Genomic DNA, 21,949 nt, shown 5'->3' on the forward strand with positions numbered 1-21,949 from the left:
CTTACGTCACGCCAAAGAGACGTCAGCAGCTGCCGCAAAACAAAGAAAGACACCCCAAGTGGCTCCACAGACATCTGCTGCTTTATTGTCCCAAAGGACAACACCCCCCCCCCCCCCCCCAATACAATCTCCGAGGGAGTCCAAAGTGTTATCTGAGAAAGGATAAGACACTCTGTCTCACTCAGCATGCTTCACCTTGGCCTGATAAACGGACAACGGGCCAGAAACAAACCGGGGAAAAAAAAAAAAGAGGACAATTTCTGCCGACGTCGTATAAAAACCGAGGTAGCTAAATATAAAAATACGCTCTAGATAAACGGCAGACTACCCAAGAGTTCCACCACGGGGCAAGTAAGTCGACTAGCCATTGAGCGCGCCACAAAAGCCGCGTCCCGCAACATTTCTGGCATGTCAAAGTGCACGGCCCCAAGAAGTTCCTCCGATTGCTTCAAAGTACTTCCAAAACGATGGAGTCGGCGGTTTCGGACGGAAGATGAGAAGGGATGGCCAACGGGGAAAAAAAAAGAAAGAAAAAACCTGATTTTCAAGTCAAAATTCTCACTTGATAAAATTCTGACAATCAAACCAAAATACTGCCTTAAAAAAATCCGATTTTATTCCCAGAATTCGTTTGACCTCAGTGGGAATTCTGACTCCCAGATTCGGAGATAGCCAAATTTCTCACTTTAAAACTAGAATTCCGACTTTACTCTGGATTGTTTTTTGTTAAACTTCTCCCTTTATTGTCAGAATACCCTCCTTATTAGAGAGGTTTGACAATCAAATGACAATTCTGAGATTAAGGTCGAAATTCTGAGAAAAAGTTCAGAATTCCGACTTTCCGGTGAGAATTCTGACCGTGTGCTGTCAACCTTCCTTTTCTTTCCTTCATTGGCCCTGAACCTCTTCCGTCCGTTTTTGGTTCACTTTTGACGTCAGACCCTGTAAGTGCCGAGCGAGCTATCTCCAACTTCCCGGCGGTCCTCCAAATGTTGCGTGGACTACCGTGGATTTAGAAAAAAGCAAAGAAAGTATCAGAAGTTTTTCCATGACTGGAAAATTATGAATAGAACCTTAACATGGAACTGAAAACTTTGGAGATGGGACCCTGTCATCTCAGAGGCACATGTTTACGATTTTCTGACGGTCTCAAACGCAGCCGGAGATCCTCACCCTACGTCGTCAAAATTTTGTTTGGACTACCACGGATTTAGCCTAAAGCAAAGAAAGGATGAGCAATTTTTCCAAGACCGCGGTCTCACAGTATGAATACAATCCTGACCTCGAACTGAAAAGCTTTGAGACGGGACCCTGTCATCTCTAGACCCAGATAGTTCATATTTTCTGGTGGTCTCAAATGCAGCCAGGGATTCACACAGATAGTCCTGAACATTTTTTTTTCCAAAACCGCAAAAGTAGAGTATGAATATAAACTTAACGCTGAACTTAAGACGTTTGAGACGGGACCCCGACACGTCAGAGCCAGATAATTACGATTTTCCGGCGGTCTCAAACGCAGCAGGGGATTCACCCGCTCCACTTTTCCAAGTTTCGGGATCCTTAATGCCCCCCGTTTCAGTCTGGACTTTGGCTTTGTCCTCAACGGTTGAATCCCAAAACGCTTTTTGCAGTTTGCGCTCGCAACATTTGTAACTTGCGAGCGAGATGGTTACGACTTCCCGGTGGTCTCGAATGCGGCGGGGGCCGGGCTACATAGACCCTTGGTCCTTAGACTTGTCGCTGGACTACAGTGGATTTGGATGCGATGCGCTGAAAAATTCATAGTATCAAAAAAAAGTCAATAAATTACAACAATCGCGGTGGCCGGATGGGTTCGGGTTGGGTTCCGGTCAGTAGTTGCGGATGCTGAAGAATCCCACGCTGGTGGGCGACTCCTTGACCGTGACGGTGACCAGGTTGGCGGTGACGTCCGTGACAAAGACGTGTTCGATCAGACTGCGGGCGGGCTTCCAGTCTTGGTTGCGGACCAGCGCCAAACGCTCCCGGCCGGCGTCCGACGAGTCCCGGTCCGAGTCGGAGCTGCTCTGCTCCTCGCCGGCGCTCATCTTGCCGTCTTTGGAGGCCGCCCTTTCCACGTGGTTCTCGGACTTATGGACCTCGCCTTTCTCCGCCTTGCCCCTGAAGGTCTTGAGCTCGGTCAGGTCTTTGCCCGCGGAGGACTTGCGGGTTCCGCCCGGGGAAGCGGGACTCTGGGGGGTCTTGCGCTCCTGGTTTTGGTTGGTTTTATGGGCGGGGTGCGCGGCAGGTCTCAAAGCTGAACCGGGGCCCGAACCGGGGCCCGAACCGGGCGATTTGTTGCCCTGCGTGACTTTGTTGTGAAGGTTGAGAGGCTGACCGGGCGAGATGTTCTTGGCGGCTTGGGCCGCCATGGCTTTGGCGTTGGAAATTCTCTGGAGCACGTGCGCCTTTTGGACACTGGGGGAGTTTGGGCTACGCTGGGGGGATCCCGGGACGTTGCGATGTTTGGACGCGTTCGAGGCGAAGGCCTCCATCCCTCTCGGTTTGAACGGATCCAGTCCGGGGATGGGAAGTTTCCCCCCGGCGACGTTCCTGCCCGGACTGGATTTCATCAGCGGGACCGGCGAGGGCGGGAGGGACCTGCCGGGTCCCGCCGAGCTCAAGGAGTTCCTGGAAGTCCCCCCGTTGGCCGGGGAGCCGCGGTTGGGACCTCCCGCCGAGCCCCGGTGGAAGCCCATGAAGGCGAAGCTGGCCAGGTGAAGCGGCTTCTTGATGGAACCCGGGAGTTCGGAATCCTTGAGGTTTTTCCCCAGACTTTTGCTCAGGGATTTGCGACCGCGTTTTTTGGGCGGCTCCTGCTTGGCCATCACGATCTGCGCCTTCTTTTGGGGGACGGGGTTGGGGTGGAGGTCTCGCGCCGGGACTCCGGGGCTCGCCCGACGCTCCTCGTCCTCGTCTTCCGTGGACGACGAAGACGAGGAGGAGGACGAAGACGAGGAATCGGAAGACGAGGACGAGGATCCGGAGGAAGAGCTGTTGGACTTTGCTGCCTCCGCCACGTTTTCCTGAGGAGGATCAAAAGCATTTCAAAAAAGGTGGAAGATTCTTATTCTACGTATTCTGAATTTTGATCTTAGTCGTAATTCTCGCTTTAATTTTCACCGTTGAACACTTTGTGTGACTTACTGGAATTTTCCGCGGGCGTCCTCTGGGCCTTTTGCCGCGTTTCCTTATCAGAAGCTCCTTCTCTTGTTCCCTGCGAAAGACGGAATTCAATTTGCGGACGTTCGGGCGGAAGGCAAACTTGTGAGGAACCTCCACTCACTTCTTGTTGAAGGCCGCCAGAAGTCTGGGGTCAAGGATGTTTTCTTGGGGCTCCCAGCTGTTGTGTCTGAGTTCAACAAAGACGGAGAAAATGAAAAGGAAGGTCGAGAGTACTTTCCAATACCAGGATTGATCCCGTACGGTATTAGCCGGAATGATATAAGCTTTCATCTTTTTTTTTTTGTATGTAATGTTAAGAGACTTGATCTCGTGATACTATGAGAAGGTACGACCCGTGATTCCTTTTCCTCGCGACGCGGTTCGAGTTCATTTGACCATAAATAACCCAAAGTTAAACAGCATCCGCGTTTCACCAAGAGGTTCTGATTAAGTGTGCGTATATATGTCAAAATACTGCGATTAATAAACGAGTCAAATGCGATATATTTTCGTGTCCTCGAAGCGGCGGAGACATCATTATTTTGACATGATCTTCTCGGGTTTAGTATGGACTCGTATGTTGGTTCACTCTGCTCGCTTCTTTTATTGAAAATAATGCAGTAATGACCTCAGCTAACACCAGCTACCGTTAGTTGCCAACAGCCAATTGACATCCAAATGTTTTTTTTTTTTTTTATATCATGTATCTCATTCAATACCACAGATATTTGCTCATATTTTAAGATTTCAGGCACTCGCTCCCGGCAACCCCCCCTCAGTGTTAAGGTAGAAGAGGCTCTGAAAATGAATGAGTAGAAAGCCAAAGTAAAAAAAAACGTTGTTTTTCTCAGAATATAACTTCCTGTTTTCCCAACCAATTTGTCACAGATCTTGTTATTTTTGACTCAAGATACGAGGCAAGCCCCTTTCACACCTCCTAGTAATGCCGGAATTTTCCAGCATCTTCCTGTGCGCTTGTGTGTGAAAAGCTTTGGGGGATGGGTTGAGGTCAGCTTTTGAAATTCGGACCTCAATTTCAACACGCCCCTTATCATGCATTGCTACCTTACACGCAACACTGCGAGCAGAAGAACATTTGCCTTTGATGGCCTGTGTGAAAGGGGTTTAAGTGCGACGCCCAAAAAAATCTTTTTTGTTTTTTTGAGACAGTTTTCCTTTGACAAAGTTGCCAACACACAAGCTTGTTGTTGTTTGACCCGTTTGCCACAAAATGGACGCGGCACAAAAACAAGTTCAACATGTGCTTGGAAGCCTGTTGAAGAAAGGGGAGAAAAAAAAAAAAAGACCCCCAGACCAGCAGTCGGCCCACCCCCCACCTTTTTTAAACACGCACGCACACACACAAAGGACGTGTGGGCCTAACAGAAGGCAGGCAACAGTGTGCGCCCACCGCAAAAATAGGCCGCCAAAAAAGGCAGAAAAACTCACCCAAAAACACCAGGACAAAAACATACTGCAAAAAACACTTTCCCTCCTCTGTCACTGTAAATTTGTACAATTGTCAAATTATTTTCAAACGTAGATAAAAAAATTTCATTTGAAGATTTGAAACCTAGCATATATATATATATATATATATATATATATATATATATATATATTATTGTTAAAGTATAACTTTGTCTTAAAAGAAACTATTATTTAAGTTTTATTTTCTAATAGCATTAGAACTAATGGGGGGTGGATGAACCCAACTTTATGTGTGTGTTATTAGGAACAAACCTGCTTTTGTTTTTTTTCATTTGAATAATCCTGGTCCATACGTGGTTTATTGCACATGATAAACAAAAGTATTGCTGTTAACAAGAACCGTAGCTTTTTCAACTGGATGAATTGCATGTAAACAAAAGCGCTCCTTTGAATTTACGACAGTAAAAAAATAAAATTAAAAATTCCGGAATAAATTAAAATAGGACATTATATTTTTTCAAACTTTTCATAACCACCTGTGCGTGTTAAATGGAATTCAACAAGAAACTTGATGAAAGGCGAACGTGACGATTCAAACACAAATAAAAGACGTTTAACGGTTAACAAAAAACGAATAAATAAACAAATACATATGCATTGTATAAAATGAATCCGAAAAATAGAGCTTCGATGTGACGAATTTTATCAAAATCAAATTAAATGATTTAAATAAAAAGTAAGACGATACGGTTTTCGATGTTTGTGGTCTTGCTGACTTACTTGGACGACCAACCTCTCCACTTGACCAGAAACTCCAACTTTCCCTGCACACAAAGAAACATTGTGAGCACGGTGGAGACCCCCCCTCCAAAAAAAAACCAAAAACCAAAAAATGGAGCCAAAGAATATTTCCGAACCTTCCGCAGTCTTTTGTTGAGGATGCATTCGGCGTCGAAAACCTGCTCGCCCACGGCGCTCAGCTCCTCCATGGTCCGGTCCGGTCCGGTCCGCCCGTACGATCGCAACAAGCACAATAATAACACCAGCCGAGAAAAAGCAAAAGCGGCACCGCCGGCACCGGAAGTGGCTTCACAATAAAACGTGCGCAAAGCAGGAAACAACTACCGCTGCACTTCAAAACAAATCTGGATGGAAAACACCGTCGCGTTTCTTGAGCTTGTTGCTAGTAGATGGCGCCAGAGTGAGAGTGGAGCAATTCAAAAAACGATTGAACACATTTCAATTTAATTTATTCAACTCACACCAAACATAAACAACAAAGATTTCGTCTTCAAAAGAAAAAAAGAAGTCTTCAAAATGAAGTTTGCTGAATCGTTTCCGTAGATTTTGTCGCAACTGTTGATCTAAAACAAGCAGGAAGAATTTTTATTTGACTAACTTTCTGCAAGTTTCTCAAAAAAAAAAACATGAAAAAAACAAATTCCTTCCTACCTTGCACGTCGTCGACCAGTTCGCATTTTGTGCGCCACAATCGCCACAAAAACTACAAGAAGGAATCCAGCCGTGGCGGCTAAGCCGGTGACGGCGTTCCCAACCAAGTTTAATCGCTTGTGTTCTACAAAACAAAAGCACAGCGTTCATTTGACTAAATACTGCACAAAACAAAAATAGATATCTATATATATTTTCAAATTTTCAGTTCCTGGCCACATGGTGGTAACGGCTGCAATAGCAAATACTTGAATTACGGCTAGTATTAACACTGATATCGATACCAGTTATCGATACTTGCCACTTGAAACCCTACTTTGCAAGAATACCACTCTTTTGAAAGGTTAACCTTTGGCACGAAACCCTAACCGTTGTTCAAACTCAAAAATCTGGCCTAAAAGCCAACTTTGACCCCCAAACTCTGAACCCTGACAGTTGTTTGCAACCGCGTACCGGGAAGGCAATCCCTCACCGTGGTCCCGGTCCCGCAGCATGTCCCGGGTGACGTCCAGGCGTCCGTCGTTGACCTCGGGCCGGATGCCCAGAATGTGGCACATGAGCGGGTAGATGTGGACCGTCTCGAAGGGCCCCACCGTCAGACCCCTGCGGAAGGCGGGCCCCGCCGCCCTGAAGAAAGCCTTCATGTCCATCTCGTGGTTGTCGAAACCGTGCTCGCCATTGTTGAACTGCACGGGTAAGTACTGGGCGCCGCAATACAAAACAGAAACATCAGTAGCAACCGATTTTACGCCGTGTGATAGATATATGCAGAAGGAAACCCAGTGAGAGTATTTTTGTAGTACTTGCTAGCATACAGCAGAGGGCGCTATTGGACAAGCCCAGAGGATCCGGACTGAACAGTAGGATTTCTGGACCCTACATTTTGCCTCTTGATCAAAAAAGTTGCCAAAAATGTTTGACTTTTCCAATTTAGGTTGAAACGTGTCTTGAAAGTCTTGACTTGAAATCCTCAAGTCCTACTTTGGAAGAGCAAATCTGGAAACCCTAACCCGTTTCTTGCGTGAATGTTAAACCACTGTAGCAGGCTTCAGTTCTGTATTTAGAACGCTAATGTTGGCTTAAAACCCTACTTGGCCTGTTTTTTTAGTCGGACGCTGTCTCATGTTGTTTTTGAAGCCGCCGTTCAGGTTTGCCTCTTATCTTAGCCGATTTTATCCGAATCATCTGACAGTATATCCAGCGTGTACTTGTTGTATCTCCGAGTGCATCTGCGAGTATCGCCTCCTTTTATCGGTGATGACAGTTGAAGCGATCGTAAAGCCGCGTCGATGGTCATTGCGCTAAGATTGGAGATGTTCACTTGGATAGTAAACCCTATGCATAAAACCACATGGTTTTTGGTTTTCGAGGGACCGGCAAAACAGGACACAATATGATTAACTGCTTGCATAGTTGAGCCAACAAGCCGCCTCTTTGAAGGGAACTGCCAATTCACTTGAACGTTGACTAAAATGTCACCAAAAATCCAGAGCCGTCATTAACTCTTGATCTCTACCGATTAGGACTTAGACCTTGTAGACTTTTGTGACTCAAAGTGGACTTGGATTCGATAAACTTGTCTGGTTAGCTCCATGAGTAGTCCATGGTTCTGCTCTGAAACGACCTCAGGGGTGATGGGACCCCGCGACTTAACGATTGGACCAGAAAACAAAACGTCTTCCGAGTTCTTCAAAAAGCGAGTTGACGCACGCACCCCGTTGATGACGTAGCCGGCGTCGGCCAGCAGAACGATGGGTAGGATGCGGTCATTGTTGGCAAAATGGAGGCGCTCGGGCATCTCCTCCTTCTTGTAGACGTGGAGGTGCGGGTGCGCCCCCTTCAGGGCCTGGTACACCTTCTCCAGTTTACCCGGCTTGGGTAGCAGCATCCCCGAAGGCCCGAAGTCCACCAGGTGGAAGGACACGTCCCGAAAGGAGAAGCCCGGGATTTTGGAAAGCGTAATCTCCTCCACCAGTCCGTTCCGGTACACGGTGGTCATGCCGTGGTCGGAGGTGATGATGACGTTCAGGACGCCGCTCAGTCCGTGGTTCTCCGCCGAGCGTCGGATGTAGCCCACGGTCCGGTCCACCTGCCGGACCATGTCCCGTCGCTGGGGCGAGTCCGGGCCGTAACGGTGCCCCGTGCCGTCCGGCTCGCCGAAGTACAGCGACACAAAGTCCAGATCCCGGTCTCGAAACCAGCCCATCACCTTGTCGGTATTCTGCCGCCAGGCCGTCTCGTTCTTGTAGTTGTAGAGAAGCGGTTCCACCTCGCGCACCATGGCCGTCTGGCCGCGGTAGCTGGACGCCGTGCCGGGAAAGTGAAGAGAACCCGCCTTCAGGCCCTGCGCGATGAAGACGACTGTTCAGTCCGCGAGAACGTTACTTGGTCCAGTCCTGAATTTGGACCAAAACCTCGGCCGACGGGGGCTGCGGCCGTTACATTTAAACTATGGATTTTGCTCTCTAGAAAATTTTGAGTCACCGTCAGTCTGCAAGTCCGCAGTCGTCTGCTGATGCTCTTAGCATCTACCGCTAACGCTAACGTTGGCGCTAATCACTGAGCGCAGGCGCCGTATAATGTCATGCTGCTACCACTTCAAAATAAAAGGGGATAGATGCACTGATGTCGTTTGGCAGCCGAAGTTTTCCAGCTGCGCTCGGGCACGCGCCAGAACGCTGCCGACTTTCCGGTCCTGCCAAAACAATTTTCCGGATGAGACGGACCTGATTCTGCGCCGTGATCCAGATGGGCAGCGTGCCGTTGTCCCACCAATCGTTGACAAACTGCGTCTGGTAGTACGGTTTCTTCTCCGTGCTGGTGACGTTGAACCACATGTTGTGGATCACGCCGTGATTCTCGATGTAGCGACCTGCCCGCCGCCATTCGCCCGCGTCAACGTTACTTTCGTCTTCAAAGACGAAGGATACCCGCTCGATCCGAGGACCTAAACGGAGCGGTCTTACCGGTGAGGAGCGTAAAGTGCGTGGGGCTGGTGATGGTGAGGTACGGCGGCGTGACGTATCGGGCCTTGACGCCGCGTCGGGCCATGAGGTCCAGATTGGGCGTGTCCACGTCGCGGTCGTAATCCCAGCGGAAGCCGTCGAAGGACACCAACAGGACCTTCTGCCGAGGGGACCCGGCGGGGGCCGCCAGGCTCCACCAGGCCCCCCAAAGCAGGCACAAGCCGGCCGTCCGCAGCATGATCCGACGGTGTTGACGCAACGCCGGGGTTTTGCAAAGTGTCGCACGTTCTGCCCGCGGACAAAGTTTCGCACTTTATCTTATCAGGATGCATTATCGTAGCTTCTCGGCGCAGGTTTATGGCCTCCGCTTTCTGCGCGGCCCTCGCAGGTCGACGGTGAAGGCCGCTGATCTTCACCGATGTGCAACGTGTTTATCTTGCGGCCTGTGCTAGGCTTCAAACCCTCAGCCCGTCTTGAAAGCTTCCTTTGGGAAATTGGGCACGATTGGATGTTTTCAACTTCCCGTTTTCCCATCTTCCATAGTTGAAAACCTTACTGCGATACCTCAACCTCATCTTGAAACCCCAACCCTTTCGTTTGAAATCCTAATCTTGATTTTCAACATCTCACTGTTCAAAATCCTAATCGTGACATAAAACTCTGCTCGTGAAGCCGAACCCGGGCAGGAAACCCTTCAGGCTTAAAACCTTACTTTGAACCGCCAACCCACATCCAAAACACATCCCTTATTTCAATCATTAACCTTGACTTGAAACCTTAATGTGAACCTTCAACCTTGGTCCAAAACCCAACTTTGAAGACACCCCTTTTTTGAAAATCTAAACATTGTTTGAACCGCCGACCTTGACTTGAAACCTTACTTTGAACCTTCAAATTTGGTCCAAACCCTTATTTTAAGAACCTATCCAATTTTTCAAACTGCAATTTGTTTGAAACCCTACTTGGGTTGAACCCTTACCAGGATTCATTTCGCCAGGGAAATAAGTGCGGCGAGGCCCGGACCCGAGCCGCCGGCGCCGCCGCGTTCCATTCTGCTGCAAAAGTGTCCTTTTATTGTGCGTCCTTGCTTGCGCTTCAAGGGAATTGTCTAATCTTTATGGAGATAAGGGCAAACATTCATCAACTTTCATTTGCCTGATTCATATTCATCCGACCGCGCGTATTCTCCCTTGCACGCACGCACGCACCCGGCCAGACTTTTTATTTTGAAATCCGAGAGGCCGGACTGCTGACTCGCACATCTTCAAGTTGGCGCCCGCGCTAAACTCGGCGTGACCTCGCAGAAAGCGCCAGGCCGGAGTTTTGCCTCCGGCGCACCCTGCTGGCTGAGTGCAAACACTTGAGTGAGTCCCGGCAAAAGAAAGTCACCCTCTAGCGCCCCCTGCAAAGTTAAACAAAAAACCCCTCCGAGCCACTTCTACTCAAGGACGTGTACTTTTCTATCATTCAATGCCAAAGACACGTTTGTACGTTTTTAGCCGCTAAGGAAAAAGAAGGGGGTCGGACTCAAAGTTTGGCTCCACAATTCGTTATTGTCAGTTTTTGAGAGCATCGGAGGCTGTTAGCTGCGCCTTATAGTGCGGGAAAAAGCAAAATGGGAGTCGTGGCCTGAGGTGGAGCGGCGCACAGCCAAGCGCGTGTGCGCGCGGCTTTCCCGGAATAATCCGTGTTGGCGAGCGAGTGCGGAGGCGCAGCGCAGGTTGAGGGCGTGAGTAAGCGCGGACCGCTCGGGGACGGCTTCCAGCTCTTTCTGTCTCTCAGGCCCGTTTTTCTTCTCCCTTCTTGCAATCGAAGCCATTTCTTGATTCGGCTCTTTTTAGCGGGCGGCCATTTTTTCCCGGGCCGCTTTTAATTCGGGTCTTTAGGCGCGATACGGAATCGGTTTGGCTCCTCGGATCTTCTCTGACAATTCACGAGTATTTGCGTTTGCCCGCCGTTTTTTTTCAAAACTGCTCGGCGCCGACATTTTGCTTCCCGTGCGGTTTTGGCGTGCCTTTAAAATCGTTTGAAGCGCGCAGGCTGCCTGACTTGAGATAAGGGGCGGCCGGTGGAGCTCCAGTCAGCCGCATAATGACAAACAACAACGCTTTTTAAGCTTCTTTGCTTTGCACGCTGGCCTCTCATCATGACCACTGATGCAAGCGTGGTCCAAGACAAGCCCCGCCCCCTCCACTCAATCCAAGTCATGTTGACTTTATCTATTGCTGATGTCAAAAGTCAGGATGGAAGAGAAAGTCAATATTTGGGGAATAAAACCAAAGAACTCATTCTTATTTGATCTTAAAGGGACAAATGGGCTATTGAGGTAAGGCGTTTATTCAAGTTGCTCAAAAACCATACCAATATCAGAGTGAAGGAAAGTTTTCAACTGCTCTTGTTTGATTTTCCTCATAAAGGGAATAAAGCCTGGTGTTTATTGAGGCGAGGTGTTTATTTTTGCTCATGTATTAAGACGATGTCATGATGTAGGGAAGGAAATTCTCTGCCTATTCTAAAGGGAATTAAGAGTGGTGTTAATTGAGGCAAGGAGTTCATTTTATTCTCATGTATCAGCACTCCAAAACATACTCTTAGTAAAGTAAAGTCTCCAAATGTTCTTGTTTCATTCTAATGTGACTAAAAGAGGTATTTATTGAGGTAAGGCATTTATTCTTTTACTTGATCAGGTATTTGCATAATTTAATGAGGTACTTGGATATCAGCGTGAAGGAAATTCTTTATTTTGTATTTATTTGATGCGGCGGTCAAGGTGTTTATTGAAGTGGGCTCTTCATTTGTTCACTTCAATGACACACTGCAAATAATTGGCTCTTGAAAAGATTGTTTCTGCCCAAGCCTCAATGAAAATGTTTTGATTCTACGTCATCTGCTTAAAGAGATGAAGGCCCCGCCTCCATCAACTCTTTTTCCCTTTAGGATGCGGTACAATGTTGTAAACCTTCCTTTACTCTCATACGCTCTCTTTTTATAAATAATAAATAAACACCTTACCTCAATAAACACCTCATTTGATTTCTGTCAGGATAAATTGGATAACATGGTTCGAAATCTCCGATTTTCATGGCATGAACTTCCCATGTGATCAAACAGAAAAGGGACTAGTTGAAATCTCTCCAAAAAAGTCGTCCCCCTCAAAGAACTTTTTTTTCACGGCTAGTGTGCTGCGCATGTGATGTTGTGGAAGCTTAGATGTTGACCGCTATTAATAATAGCGGGGCATCAGGCACGTGGCCCTAATAATATCCTCGTTCCCGCCTCCTCTGCGGCTGACTCACTCTCCTCCTCCTCCTCCTCGTCCTCTTGTCTTCCGCGTCAACACGGGCCATCTCCTCCTCCTCAATCCCACCGGCATTTTCCTTTGTGTCCACTGTCGTGGACAGTAGTTTTCGCTCCTTCGACCCATCAAAGCTCTTGGATCAAGTCCCGGCGTCCTCATACGAGGACATCGTGTCTCATGTGTTTGGCTGCGAGGATATTCACCTCGGTGAGACAAAATGGACACATCAGGGGACGCAAATGAATACGCTGAACAACCAATAATCGTTTTTGGTCTATCGCTACGAAATGTGGAAGCGCCTGTGATGGCAGGAAGAAGATTTGCGCCTGCGGGGGGCGCTGCTGTTGAGCGGGACACCGTGCCCGAATAGGGGAAGGAAAGAACGCCGCTGTGACACGTGGCGTGCCTCTGAAACTTTCAGTCCTGGCGTTTTCATTTCAATTTGCAGGTGAAAGCGATCAGGCGGAAGGGGCCCCTCCCCCGAGTTTGCGCGCCCCATAATTGCGCCGGAATGGAAAGAGAGTCGGCCTTGGATCGGCAACAAATAACAACGGGGGGGGGCGCTCATTTGCAGGCATTACACTAAACGGCGTAAATAGGAGGCCCATTTGGGTCGGACGGTTCCCGGACCCGAGTGACACTTGACACCCGAAGGGGGCGGAGCTTCTCCTCGGAGAAATCCCCATTGTCAACGCCTCTGTAATCGAGTGCAATAACTACGGGGAAGAAAGAGACAAAGGTGACAAAGGAGACGGCAACAAAGGAAACCCACAAGGCCAAGGACAAAAAAAATGAAGACGGAAGACAACCACAATAAAGGCGCAAACAAAACAAAAGGCTACGGAAGAAGGCAAAAACACACAAAGAAGAACAAAACAAAGAGGGGCAAAGAACTAACAAGAAAGAGAAGAAGACAAAGACAATGAAGACCATCATGAGACAAGACAAGGACAAAGATTCTGGTCCGCATTCGTGTTATGTAGTTTACTTTACAAACACTCTTGGGGGACATTTCAATCCAGTTTTCGGAACGACGAAGACCACTTTGTATAATGTAGTTCGCAATGAGGACATTTTGGGAAGATTCTAACTTTTAAGCCGTTCCAGTCCACATTAGGACTTTCTGCTTGACTTTTAGGACAATCTAATCATCTGTGGAAAATCCTGGTCCAGTCTAAGAACATGAAGAGCGTTCTAGTATTCGAGTCCACTTTAGGACATTTGGATCGACTTTTACTTTCGGACATTCTGCTTGACTTGTCATGACTAGTCATGATCCAGTTGGAGAACATTTTGCTCCACTTTTAGAATATTCAAAATCACTTTGCATCATGTGGGAAAATGAGAATGATTCTAATTTTGAAAATGAGGACATTTTGGTCCTCTTGGGAATGTTTTAGTTCAACCCTTGGTCATTCCAGTCCCCTTTAGGACATCCTGCCTAACTTTTAGGATGTTCTAGTCCTCTGGAGCATCACCGTCCAGTCGGAGAACATTTTGTTCCACCTTTAGAACATTCAAGACAATTTTGCATGATGTCGTAGTTCCCAATGAGGTCATTTTGGCCCTTGGGAATATTCTAGTTCCACCTGTACTCCGTTCCGGTCCGCTTGAGGATCTTCTGCTCGACTTTTAGGACATTCTAGTCCCCCGTAAGGCAATGCAAATCGGATATCAATTCGCCAGGGTCATTTTCCACACTTTGACGGTCACTGAAGTCAAATCGGATATCAATGGGCATTCTTATCCATAGAATTTTTTTCTCCGGTCGTTTTCGTCCGTCGGCGACATTGAGAGGCCCCGGTCCTCCCGGTCCTCCCGGTCCTCCCGGTCCTCCCGGTCCTCCCGGTCCCGGCGCTCGCCCCCTTTGTCTCGGCGCGGGTCCCCGGGGCCGCCGCCTCCTCGGCGGCATTTCATTCTAATCTGACGCTGATGATATTTGTCCAGGACGACCTCTGCTTGCACAGCGTAATTACCCCGCGCCTCTCTATCAGCGCGCCTATCGGAAATCGATGCGCCATAAGGAGCCGCCGTCCGTGCTTATTATCATGTGGGGCCCGTTGCCGGCTCGCTCGCCGCGGCGCCGATTCCTCCGGTCCGCCGGAACGCGCTCTCGGGCCGCCCCGCTTTTACAAAGTGGATCGAAATCCGATGGCGACGCGCCGGCGCCGGCCTTCGCTAGAACCTCGTTTCTAATTTTCCGACGTTTGTCCGACGCCAGGGACGTCGAGCTCATTTTTACGGCGGGCCACGTTGTCGTTTCTGTCAGAGGGCCAACTGTGGAGTCAAACAAATTTGAAATGTGCTTGTCACGCGCTCGTTGAAGACAACTTGCAGGTTTGGTATTTTAGCCGGAAACTGGAACTGCATTATAAGGTGCATAGAATAGAAGCTAAAGTACCGGCCGGGCTTGCGTTATGCGTCCACTCGATGGCGCAATCAGGAAGCTCACAATCAGAAATTGAGAATGAAGATGGGAATCTTTTCTATTTCAGAAAATTTCAAGCAATTGGAAAAAAACCAACATTGAAGGGAAATAGTCTGTGAAAATGATCACACTCACTAGGAGCAAGTTTTTGTCACTCGGTTGACGACTACGGCCGCAAATACTATGAGGCGACGGCTCTGTTGTTGAATTTCTTTCTTTAGTTTCTCCCGCGAGTACTTTTGATGGCAAAGTCTTTGCGGCGACCTTGCCCGTTGCGCTATTGGCATCCTCGTCAACGAGATAAGAAGCATTTCATCAGCCCAGGAGGACTTTTATACCGGCCGGGTCCGGCGGCCTCGGGACCTTGATGGCTGCGACCGGACCGACTCCGCTTGCCTTTTTATTGATTGGACGCCCAGGTGATTTGATGAGCTCCGCCCAAGCCAATAACGCCGCCGTCGGCTTTTTATGTCAACGCCGGACCGTTCCATCATATGTCTTTTCAACCCGTGGCTTGAAACCCTAATTTGAAAACGTAATCCTTGATTGACACCTTACCTACGTTTCAGTACCCTCCCCTCCCCCCTTGAAACCTTACAGCTCAACCTAACACCCTGAAACCAGTGTGAGAACGCGACTATCATTAAAATTTGACTTTTGTTTTTTTCAACGTCTTCAAATTCCAGACCGAGGAAAAATTCCACGCAAGCCTTCATCATCAAAAAAAATGAAGCGTCTGGCACAAATGTTTCATTTGCAGAATAATTACGATTGAAACGACTCGGCGAAGGTTGAAAAAAATTGTAACGACTGAATAAGTTGGTGAATTTTTCCATGTTTTTGTCGAGCGAGCGCCGCGCGGGATCAGTCAAGGTCGGCGCGCCGCTCGTTTTCCATCTCGAGTTTGTCCAAGTAAACTGGGCCCAAGTTGAGGCAACATCCGTTCCATTGTTTCCATGGTTACGCTTCCCGCCTCTCGCCGGACTTTCGAACTTTGCCGTCGGCCGAAGAGTAGAAGCGAAAGAGTGAAGCTTGCAAACTTTTCTATTTTTGATCCATCGTCTCTAGGTGTCCCAATACTTTCGCCCTCGATCCAGATTTTCAATCGTATGCGTCCAAACTCCGCATTTTCAAGTTCCTGTGCGTCCCCATACGTTTGATCAGATGTCTTCAACTTCAAAAAGTCCGTTGGAGGACATTTAAGACCTGTGGTGGTCTAGTCCCAAAACTCACCGATAGTTTGACCCAAAACCGCAATGATGTCCAAAATGGACCCCAAATACCCCCAAAAGTCTTTAATTGTCTTCATCATGTTCACATATGTAAGATGGTTTTAATAATGTTCATTATGTCCGCAAAAGTCCAATGTCGCCACAGCGTTGTCCCAAAACATTCGAATGGTTTGACTGATTTCCAAAATGGATTGAAAAATATCCAAATCAATATTTTCGGTCCTCAACAAGTCCTAGAAAGTAGTTGTTGTTTTTATTAATGTTCCATAAGGTCTAAACTGTCCAGTCGTAACTGTGGATCCAAAACTTTTTCATAATGTCCCCAATGTCTCAAATCTCCTACAATGTCAATGCCCTTTAACATAGCAATGAAGAGTGTCAAATGTCCCACAAAGTCCAATCTGGCCTAATATTGTCCCCAAAACTCTAAATAATGTCCAAAATTGGCCTTTGTAAGGTCCCAAAAACTTTTCAGTTGTCTTAATCACATCTTAAAATAAAATGTCTAAGGTGGTCTTAATGGTGTCCTCAAATTTGATTTTGGCCATCCAAATTCTTAAATGTATAATTGGTAGTGGTCTCAATGTCTCACAAAGTCCTAACTGGCCTTCCCAAAAAGTCATGTCCCAAAACATCTAAGACGGTCTTGTTAATGTCTTCAATTGTCTTGAAAATGCCCACAAAGGTCAGTAACCATCACGGAATAATAACTGCGCTCGGCCCGTGTGACTTTGAAGACAAAAGTACATGTCTCAAACCTTCCTCGATTCTCCTTGGACTCCCCGGGGGGGGGCGGCTCCCCCCGGGGTCAAAATTAGCAGGCGTAAGCGCGAAGCCCGGACGCGGCCGCCGCCCGGTCTAATTCCTCACGTGTGGCGCTTGCGAGAAATGTGGACACAAAGTCCGGCGTCCAAGGGCAAACATGTCCTGCGGTGTCGCGCCCCGCCGACGCTCCACTCCAAACGTTCTTTTTAACACTTTGTAAAGCGCCGCCAGGAATTTGAATTCTTCTGCAAACGTGAGTGACTTTCAACCCAATCATCATTAGCGTCAACGCTGGGTGACATTGTTTAAAAAAAAAAAAAAAGTGTATGGGGGGGCAAACGTAACGTTTACCTTCCGCGTGGAATTCTGATTTGACAGCGGGAGCGTAGTGATGATGAGGAATGGGGGGGGCTTTTCAACAGGCCTCCTGCGGGTTTCAAAAAGTCACATTTGCCACTCTTGAGGACGTGATTAAGGACATTATTTTGGATTATTTGAGACTTTTTATGGAAATGATTGAGTACATTTAAAACGTGCGCTCGTGGTTTAGGCCATTTAAGATTTTGGGGCAAGACATGATTTCCTTTACACCTTATAGGATGTTATTCAGGACATTTGGGACATTGAGGACGCCACTGAGGACGTTTAAGAGCTTTTAAGAAGTTATCAAAGGGGACATTGTCAGTGAAAGACATTATTATTAAGGCCATTAGTGTTGGTGTAACATGACGTTTTGGGGACATTGTTATTGTCATTATTATTAAGGCCATTGATGACTTTGAAGGACATTATTAAAGACATGTAAGTCCTTGAGGACACTGACAAGTCCAGAAAGTTTTAAAGACTTGAATGGCTATTTGAGACATTATTTCAGCCAGTTAAGACCTTGAAGCACATTACTGTAGACACTGGAGACCTTAAGAGCAATATTGAGGACATTCGAGACCTTTAAGACATGATCAAAAACACATATGAGTGTATGGGACATTTTTGGTCCATTATAAGATATTTTGGAGACATTACCAAGGCCAATTATGACTTATATGGACATTATTAATGACATGACAAAGGTAGAAATGTAATATTGCGCCACGATGTAACAAACACGGAGGATGAAGAACCTGTCTCGGAAACCGAGGACGCCGTCTCCACTTCACACTTTGTTACTCGGACGACCTTTGACAGCCGGGAGACTGTGAACCCCTCGAGACGAGCGGCCAATCGGCTCGCTTCCTCGCGCGGCAGACTTCCCGGCTGAGTGCTTTCGTCTTTATCGTTGTCCTCGGCAAGCTCGTTTGTGACATTCCGCTCGAATCAAGGATGTGACCTTGAATGCATCATTTGCACCTGAAAAGGAGGGAAAAAAAGTATTTGAACTCCTAATTTTTGATATCGCTTTTTCCTTTTCTCGAGTGCGTCCGCTCAGTCCAAATGTCCGACTCGGGTTAAACGATCTCCGGGTGAATAACAGGAGTCCTTGAAAAGAACCTTGTGGAACTCCTCCGTGCAACGTCCTTTCACAAGGGAATTGCTGGTGCTGAGATCGACAGCGTGACCTCGAAAGCACCGTGGGACTCTTTTACATCCGAAAAGAAAGCAAGCGATGCCTTTGAACGCATCGTTTTTCACGTCGACAGTAAAAAGACAATCTTTTTTTTCGTTAGTTGAGTGTTGCCGCTCATTCCAAATGCCGTTTGGAATTCTGTTTTTGAAACTTTATCAGAAACACGTTTTGGGACGCTGACGGTGTTTTTAAGACATTTTAAGGCATTATTAAAGACGTCTAAGTCTTACAAGGACATTATTGATGACATTTAAGCCCTCCTTGGACATTGTTAAGGCCAGTTGAGACTTTTTGGGGCAAAAAAATTGCTAGGATAATGACAAAAGACTTTCAAGACTAACTTGGACATTATTGGGGCCACCCGAGACAACATTGGGGACACGTTTGTGGGCAATTAACAACCCTAAGGACATTGTTTTCAGCCAGTGAAGCTCACTTTTACTTCGTGAGCAAAAAATACTGACTATTGATATTGTATAAATGAGAATACTTGCAATATTGTTTGTGTAATTTAAGACATTATGGGGACACCATTTTAACTCCCCAAAAAGGACATTATTAATGAGATGTCTTTTTAAGACATTGCTAAGGCCAGTTTAGCCTTTTTGGGGCATTATGAAAGGTGATATTAACTCAATCGATGCAAGGGACGTATTTTCATGTTTTGGGAAGAGACCAGACATTCAATCCCAGTTACTTAACTCATTCAATGCCAGGGACGTGTTTTCCTGGGGTTTATTTTTCGATGAGTCCAGACATTCAGTCTGAGATACTTAAGAAAAGATCGAGGCATCTTTTTGTCATAAATATATTATGATTACAAAAAAAAAGCTGGCTTTAAAAAACAAACAAACCAAAAACCGATTGTTTAAATGATGCAACATAGCAGGGCAACCCTTTTCGGGCCAACTTTGGCGGACGGACGCGTCGGGCGAGGCGCGGGTTAATTGGCGCGGTCCGGCCGGCCGCTGTCAGCCCGGCCCTTTCATGGCCTTTTCACGGCGCTCTCGTGGGAAGACGAGGAAGGAGAAGCAAAGATGGAAGAGGAGGAAGAAGAGGCTCCGGCGTAATGAGGCGGCGTACCTGCTTGCTGAGGGCCGCATCGCCAGGGTCACTTGTGGGCAATTAGAGAAAAATAATGAGAGCTTTCTCTTCCTGCCTGTCGTCTGTTTGCCCCCGACGCCTCCTGGCGCTTAGCCCCTTTTTTCTCCGTCTTCGCTTTCCTGTGACGAGAAGCTTCGTCGCCGACCAAACGTCTCTAATGCATACGCATGCACACATATATATATATATATATATAGACAATAATGATTCGAGATGAGACGCTTGCGTCTACATCCGTCCATTTGCGTGCTCCCGCGCGGCGCGGCGTAGGTTTGAGGCGACGTGACAGTGATTGATGGCTTTCATAACGCGGCGCATTCCCTCCACTTGCCACCCAAATGCCCCCAAACGCTCCCGTTCCGTCAAGGCATCTTTTACATGCGGCGGGCGCGCCGGTCTTTTTTAGGGTCCGCAGCCCGATCAATAATTCACTGGCGGGTAAAGCGCGCGAAATGGGCAAGCAGGAGTAATGCGGACGCGCAACGGTGGCGCTCGGGGTTTGTTATGAGCTGAAAAGAAGCATAAAAATTGATTAGAAATCTAATTGAAGCCGCACTAAATCTTTTTATGGTCCATTTGTGGCTGAAGAAAAAAAAGCTTGATGCCTCGCTCGCCTTGGCGCGTGATGGAAAAAAAACGTTATCTCATTTAAACACATATAAAGCATGCTTTCAGGTATCATCATTCGCTCGGTTCCAACAACACGTTGGAAGCACTTCTGAATGGAGAATGGAAGGTCCCCGACCAACCCGGTTGGGGGACTTGAGCAAACGTCTATCAACTTTGCGTTGTTTGTCTCCAGTCTCTCTTATGGATAACGCTGACAGAGCAACAAACAAAAATGGAGTTAAAATGCTACATGATTACAGCATAAATTGTAAGCTACACCCTGCCAGTTCAAGAGTTGGAGGACGCTTAAGACTTTTTAGGATCTCAGCAAAAACGCATGAGACTGTTTGGCACATTGTTGGCCATGTTGTTGACAGGCAATATAAGACTTTCAAGGACAATATAAATCATTTTGTTAGGAATCATTCAAAGACCAGCTATTTAATTATGCTGCGTTTTCGCTCTTGTTCTGTTGGCGCTACTGACAAGAGTCATTGAGAAGGGAGAAAAACCAAAACAAAACCTGAGTCAAGTGCACCATTCTCCTTTTATAAAAGACACTTGACTCAGATTGTGTTCGTTTTCTTCATTCTCTGTTATAGATAACTATGACAACTATGTGCATCAAACAAAACAGGATTCAAAATGCGGCATAATTAAAAAAAAAAAAACGCTTCAAATGCCATCTATCAATCAATATGGCCGACACCCTGTGTTTTCTTGGGCATGACTTTTTTTTTAGACTTTTTTGAGGGGCCAAATTTCATGTCCCCAACGGAAAAAAATCAAAAAATTTGGAGCGAATGGAAAGACGAAGGTCACGCGCAATCGGGCCTCGAAGGGATCGGCGCGGTCGCGGAATGCCAATTAATGACTCCATACAGGAATAATAAAAAAGTTGGTGCGACTTTGCAGCCAAGCGGGTCGATGAAGTGGCCGTTTGCAAAAGCGTGAATAATTGAAGTCGTTCCGAGAAGCGGAAGCAACAAAAGGCGCTTTTCATGTGTCGCGGCGCCCTCTTCGCTCGGCGCCATGTCAAGGCTGCGCGCATCGGCGGCGGCGTTGCCGTGGCGACGCCGCGTCGCTTCCAAATCTTTGATTTTCAAAAGAATGTCGAGCGCCTTTGCGGCATAATGAACTTGCCGGATAATTAAAAGAAGATACACAAAGAGACTGCGCCGGCTGCCGCTTTAACCCTTGATTTCCCACACCGAATTTCCCATGAGCATTGACAAATATTACATAAATATTCTATTGTAGCTTTTCAGCAACGCTACAAAATGGACTGAAAGGCTGAAAATAATCACTTAGTGTGGTTATCGAAGTTGCTGCTTTATTTGAGGCCGTTGTCGTACGGTAAATACAAACAAATCCATCAACCAACCAATGAGAGTTGTCTAAAACTACTTTTTAAAAACTTTTGGCACACCTTCTAGATCGGTGGATCTCAAATACATTTCTATCTCCAGGCGTATTTTATTCAGAAAATTGAGGTATTGATGTATTGCCTGCTTTGTTCAAAAGTGATCAGTAGGAACGGGAACAGTTCAACTCCACATCTTCACCTCCCATTGGTGTCTCAATACTTTCGACCGCACCACATTTCCCAAGTGTCCCGATACCTTTGAACGAAACGCCACCTTTTCCTATTCAGCCGTACCTCGTGCCTCGTCTCCGCGTTCCCGTGCATCCCAATACTTTTGTCCAAAACGAGCGGCTCCATTTCGTTCACTTTTGGGGAGTCGCCGAGTCGATCCGCCGGCTGCCACGCGGACCAATTTTAGGCCATTTCCGCCCCCCCCAAAAAAAGATGTCTGAAGTGGAAAATCACACTTGATGGCCCACTAGGACGCTTTCAAGCCACTAGATGCTGGCGCCAAAGTCAACGTGCGAATCAATTATGTGGAAAAAAAAGAA

General features: G+C 47.1%; 2 protein-coding genes across 2 annotated transcripts; both read right to left on the reverse strand.

Moving 5' to 3' along the window:
- Positions 1-107: 107 nt before the first annotated feature.
- On the reverse strand, positions 108-5,675 carry cbx2 (chromobox homolog 2 (Drosophila Pc class)). Its single transcript, XM_088438111.1, has 5 exons — positions 5,532-5,675; positions 5,395-5,438; positions 3,305-3,370; positions 3,166-3,235; positions 108-3,044 (listed from the first exon to the last, which is right to left on the reverse strand). Exons 1-5 carry the CDS (start codon positions 5,601-5,603, stop codon positions 1,851-1,853), a joined length of 1,446 nt encoding a protein of 481 aa, XP_088294237.1. The 5' UTR covers positions 5,604-5,675; the 3' UTR covers positions 108-1,850.
- A 172-nt stretch (positions 5,676-5,847) lies between these two features.
- On the reverse strand, positions 5,848-9,270 carry LOC148411134 (ectonucleotide pyrophosphatase/phosphodiesterase family member 7-like). Its single transcript, XM_088438113.1, has 6 exons — positions 9,033-9,270; positions 8,793-8,938; positions 7,781-8,410; positions 6,539-6,767; positions 6,067-6,190; positions 5,848-5,978 (listed from the first exon to the last, which is right to left on the reverse strand). Exons 1-6 carry the CDS (start codon positions 9,268-9,270, stop codon positions 5,927-5,929), a joined length of 1,419 nt encoding a protein of 472 aa, XP_088294239.1. The 3' UTR covers positions 5,848-5,926.
- Between the last annotated feature and the right edge of the window lie 12,679 nt (positions 9,271-21,949).

The sequence above is a fragment of the Hippichthys cyanospilos genome, chromosome 16 (genome assembly GCF_059441005.1).
Source record: "Hippichthys cyanospilos isolate Australia breed blue-spotted pipefish chromosome 16, RoL_Hcya_1.0, whole genome shotgun sequence".
Lineage (NCBI taxonomy): Eukaryota > Metazoa > Chordata > Actinopteri > Syngnathiformes > Syngnathidae > Hippichthys > Hippichthys cyanospilos.

What these genes read in the sequence shown, in the direction of transcription:
- cbx2 (XM_088438111.1), bottom strand. Translation starts at nt 5,603, where the DNA reads ATGGAGGAGCTGAGCGCCGTGGGCGAGCAGGTTTTCGACGCCGAATGC. An exon ending in CTGGCGGCCTTCAACAAGAA is followed by an intron (nt 3,236 to 3,304) that starts GTGAGTGGAGGT and finishes CGTCTTTCGCAG; the next exon opens with GGAACAAGAGAAGGAGCTTC. An exon ending in GACGCCCGCGGAAAATTCCA is followed by an intron (nt 3,045 to 3,165) that starts GTAAGTCACACA and finishes GATCCTCCTCAG; the next exon opens with GAAAACGTGGCGGAGGCAGC.
- LOC148411134 (XM_088438113.1), bottom strand. Translation starts at nt 9,270, where the DNA reads ATGCTGCGGACGGCCGGCTTGTGCCTGCTTTGGGGGGCCTGGTGGAGC. An exon ending in GCACTTTACGCTCCTCACCG is followed by an intron (nt 8,939 to 9,032) that starts GTAAGACCGCTC and finishes GGCGGCGGGCAG; the next exon opens with GTCGCTACATCGAGAATCAC. An exon ending in GGATCACGGCGCAGAATCAG is followed by an intron (nt 8,411 to 8,792) that starts GTCCGTCTCATC and finishes TTCATCGCGCAG; the next exon opens with GGCCTGAAGGCGGGTTCTCT.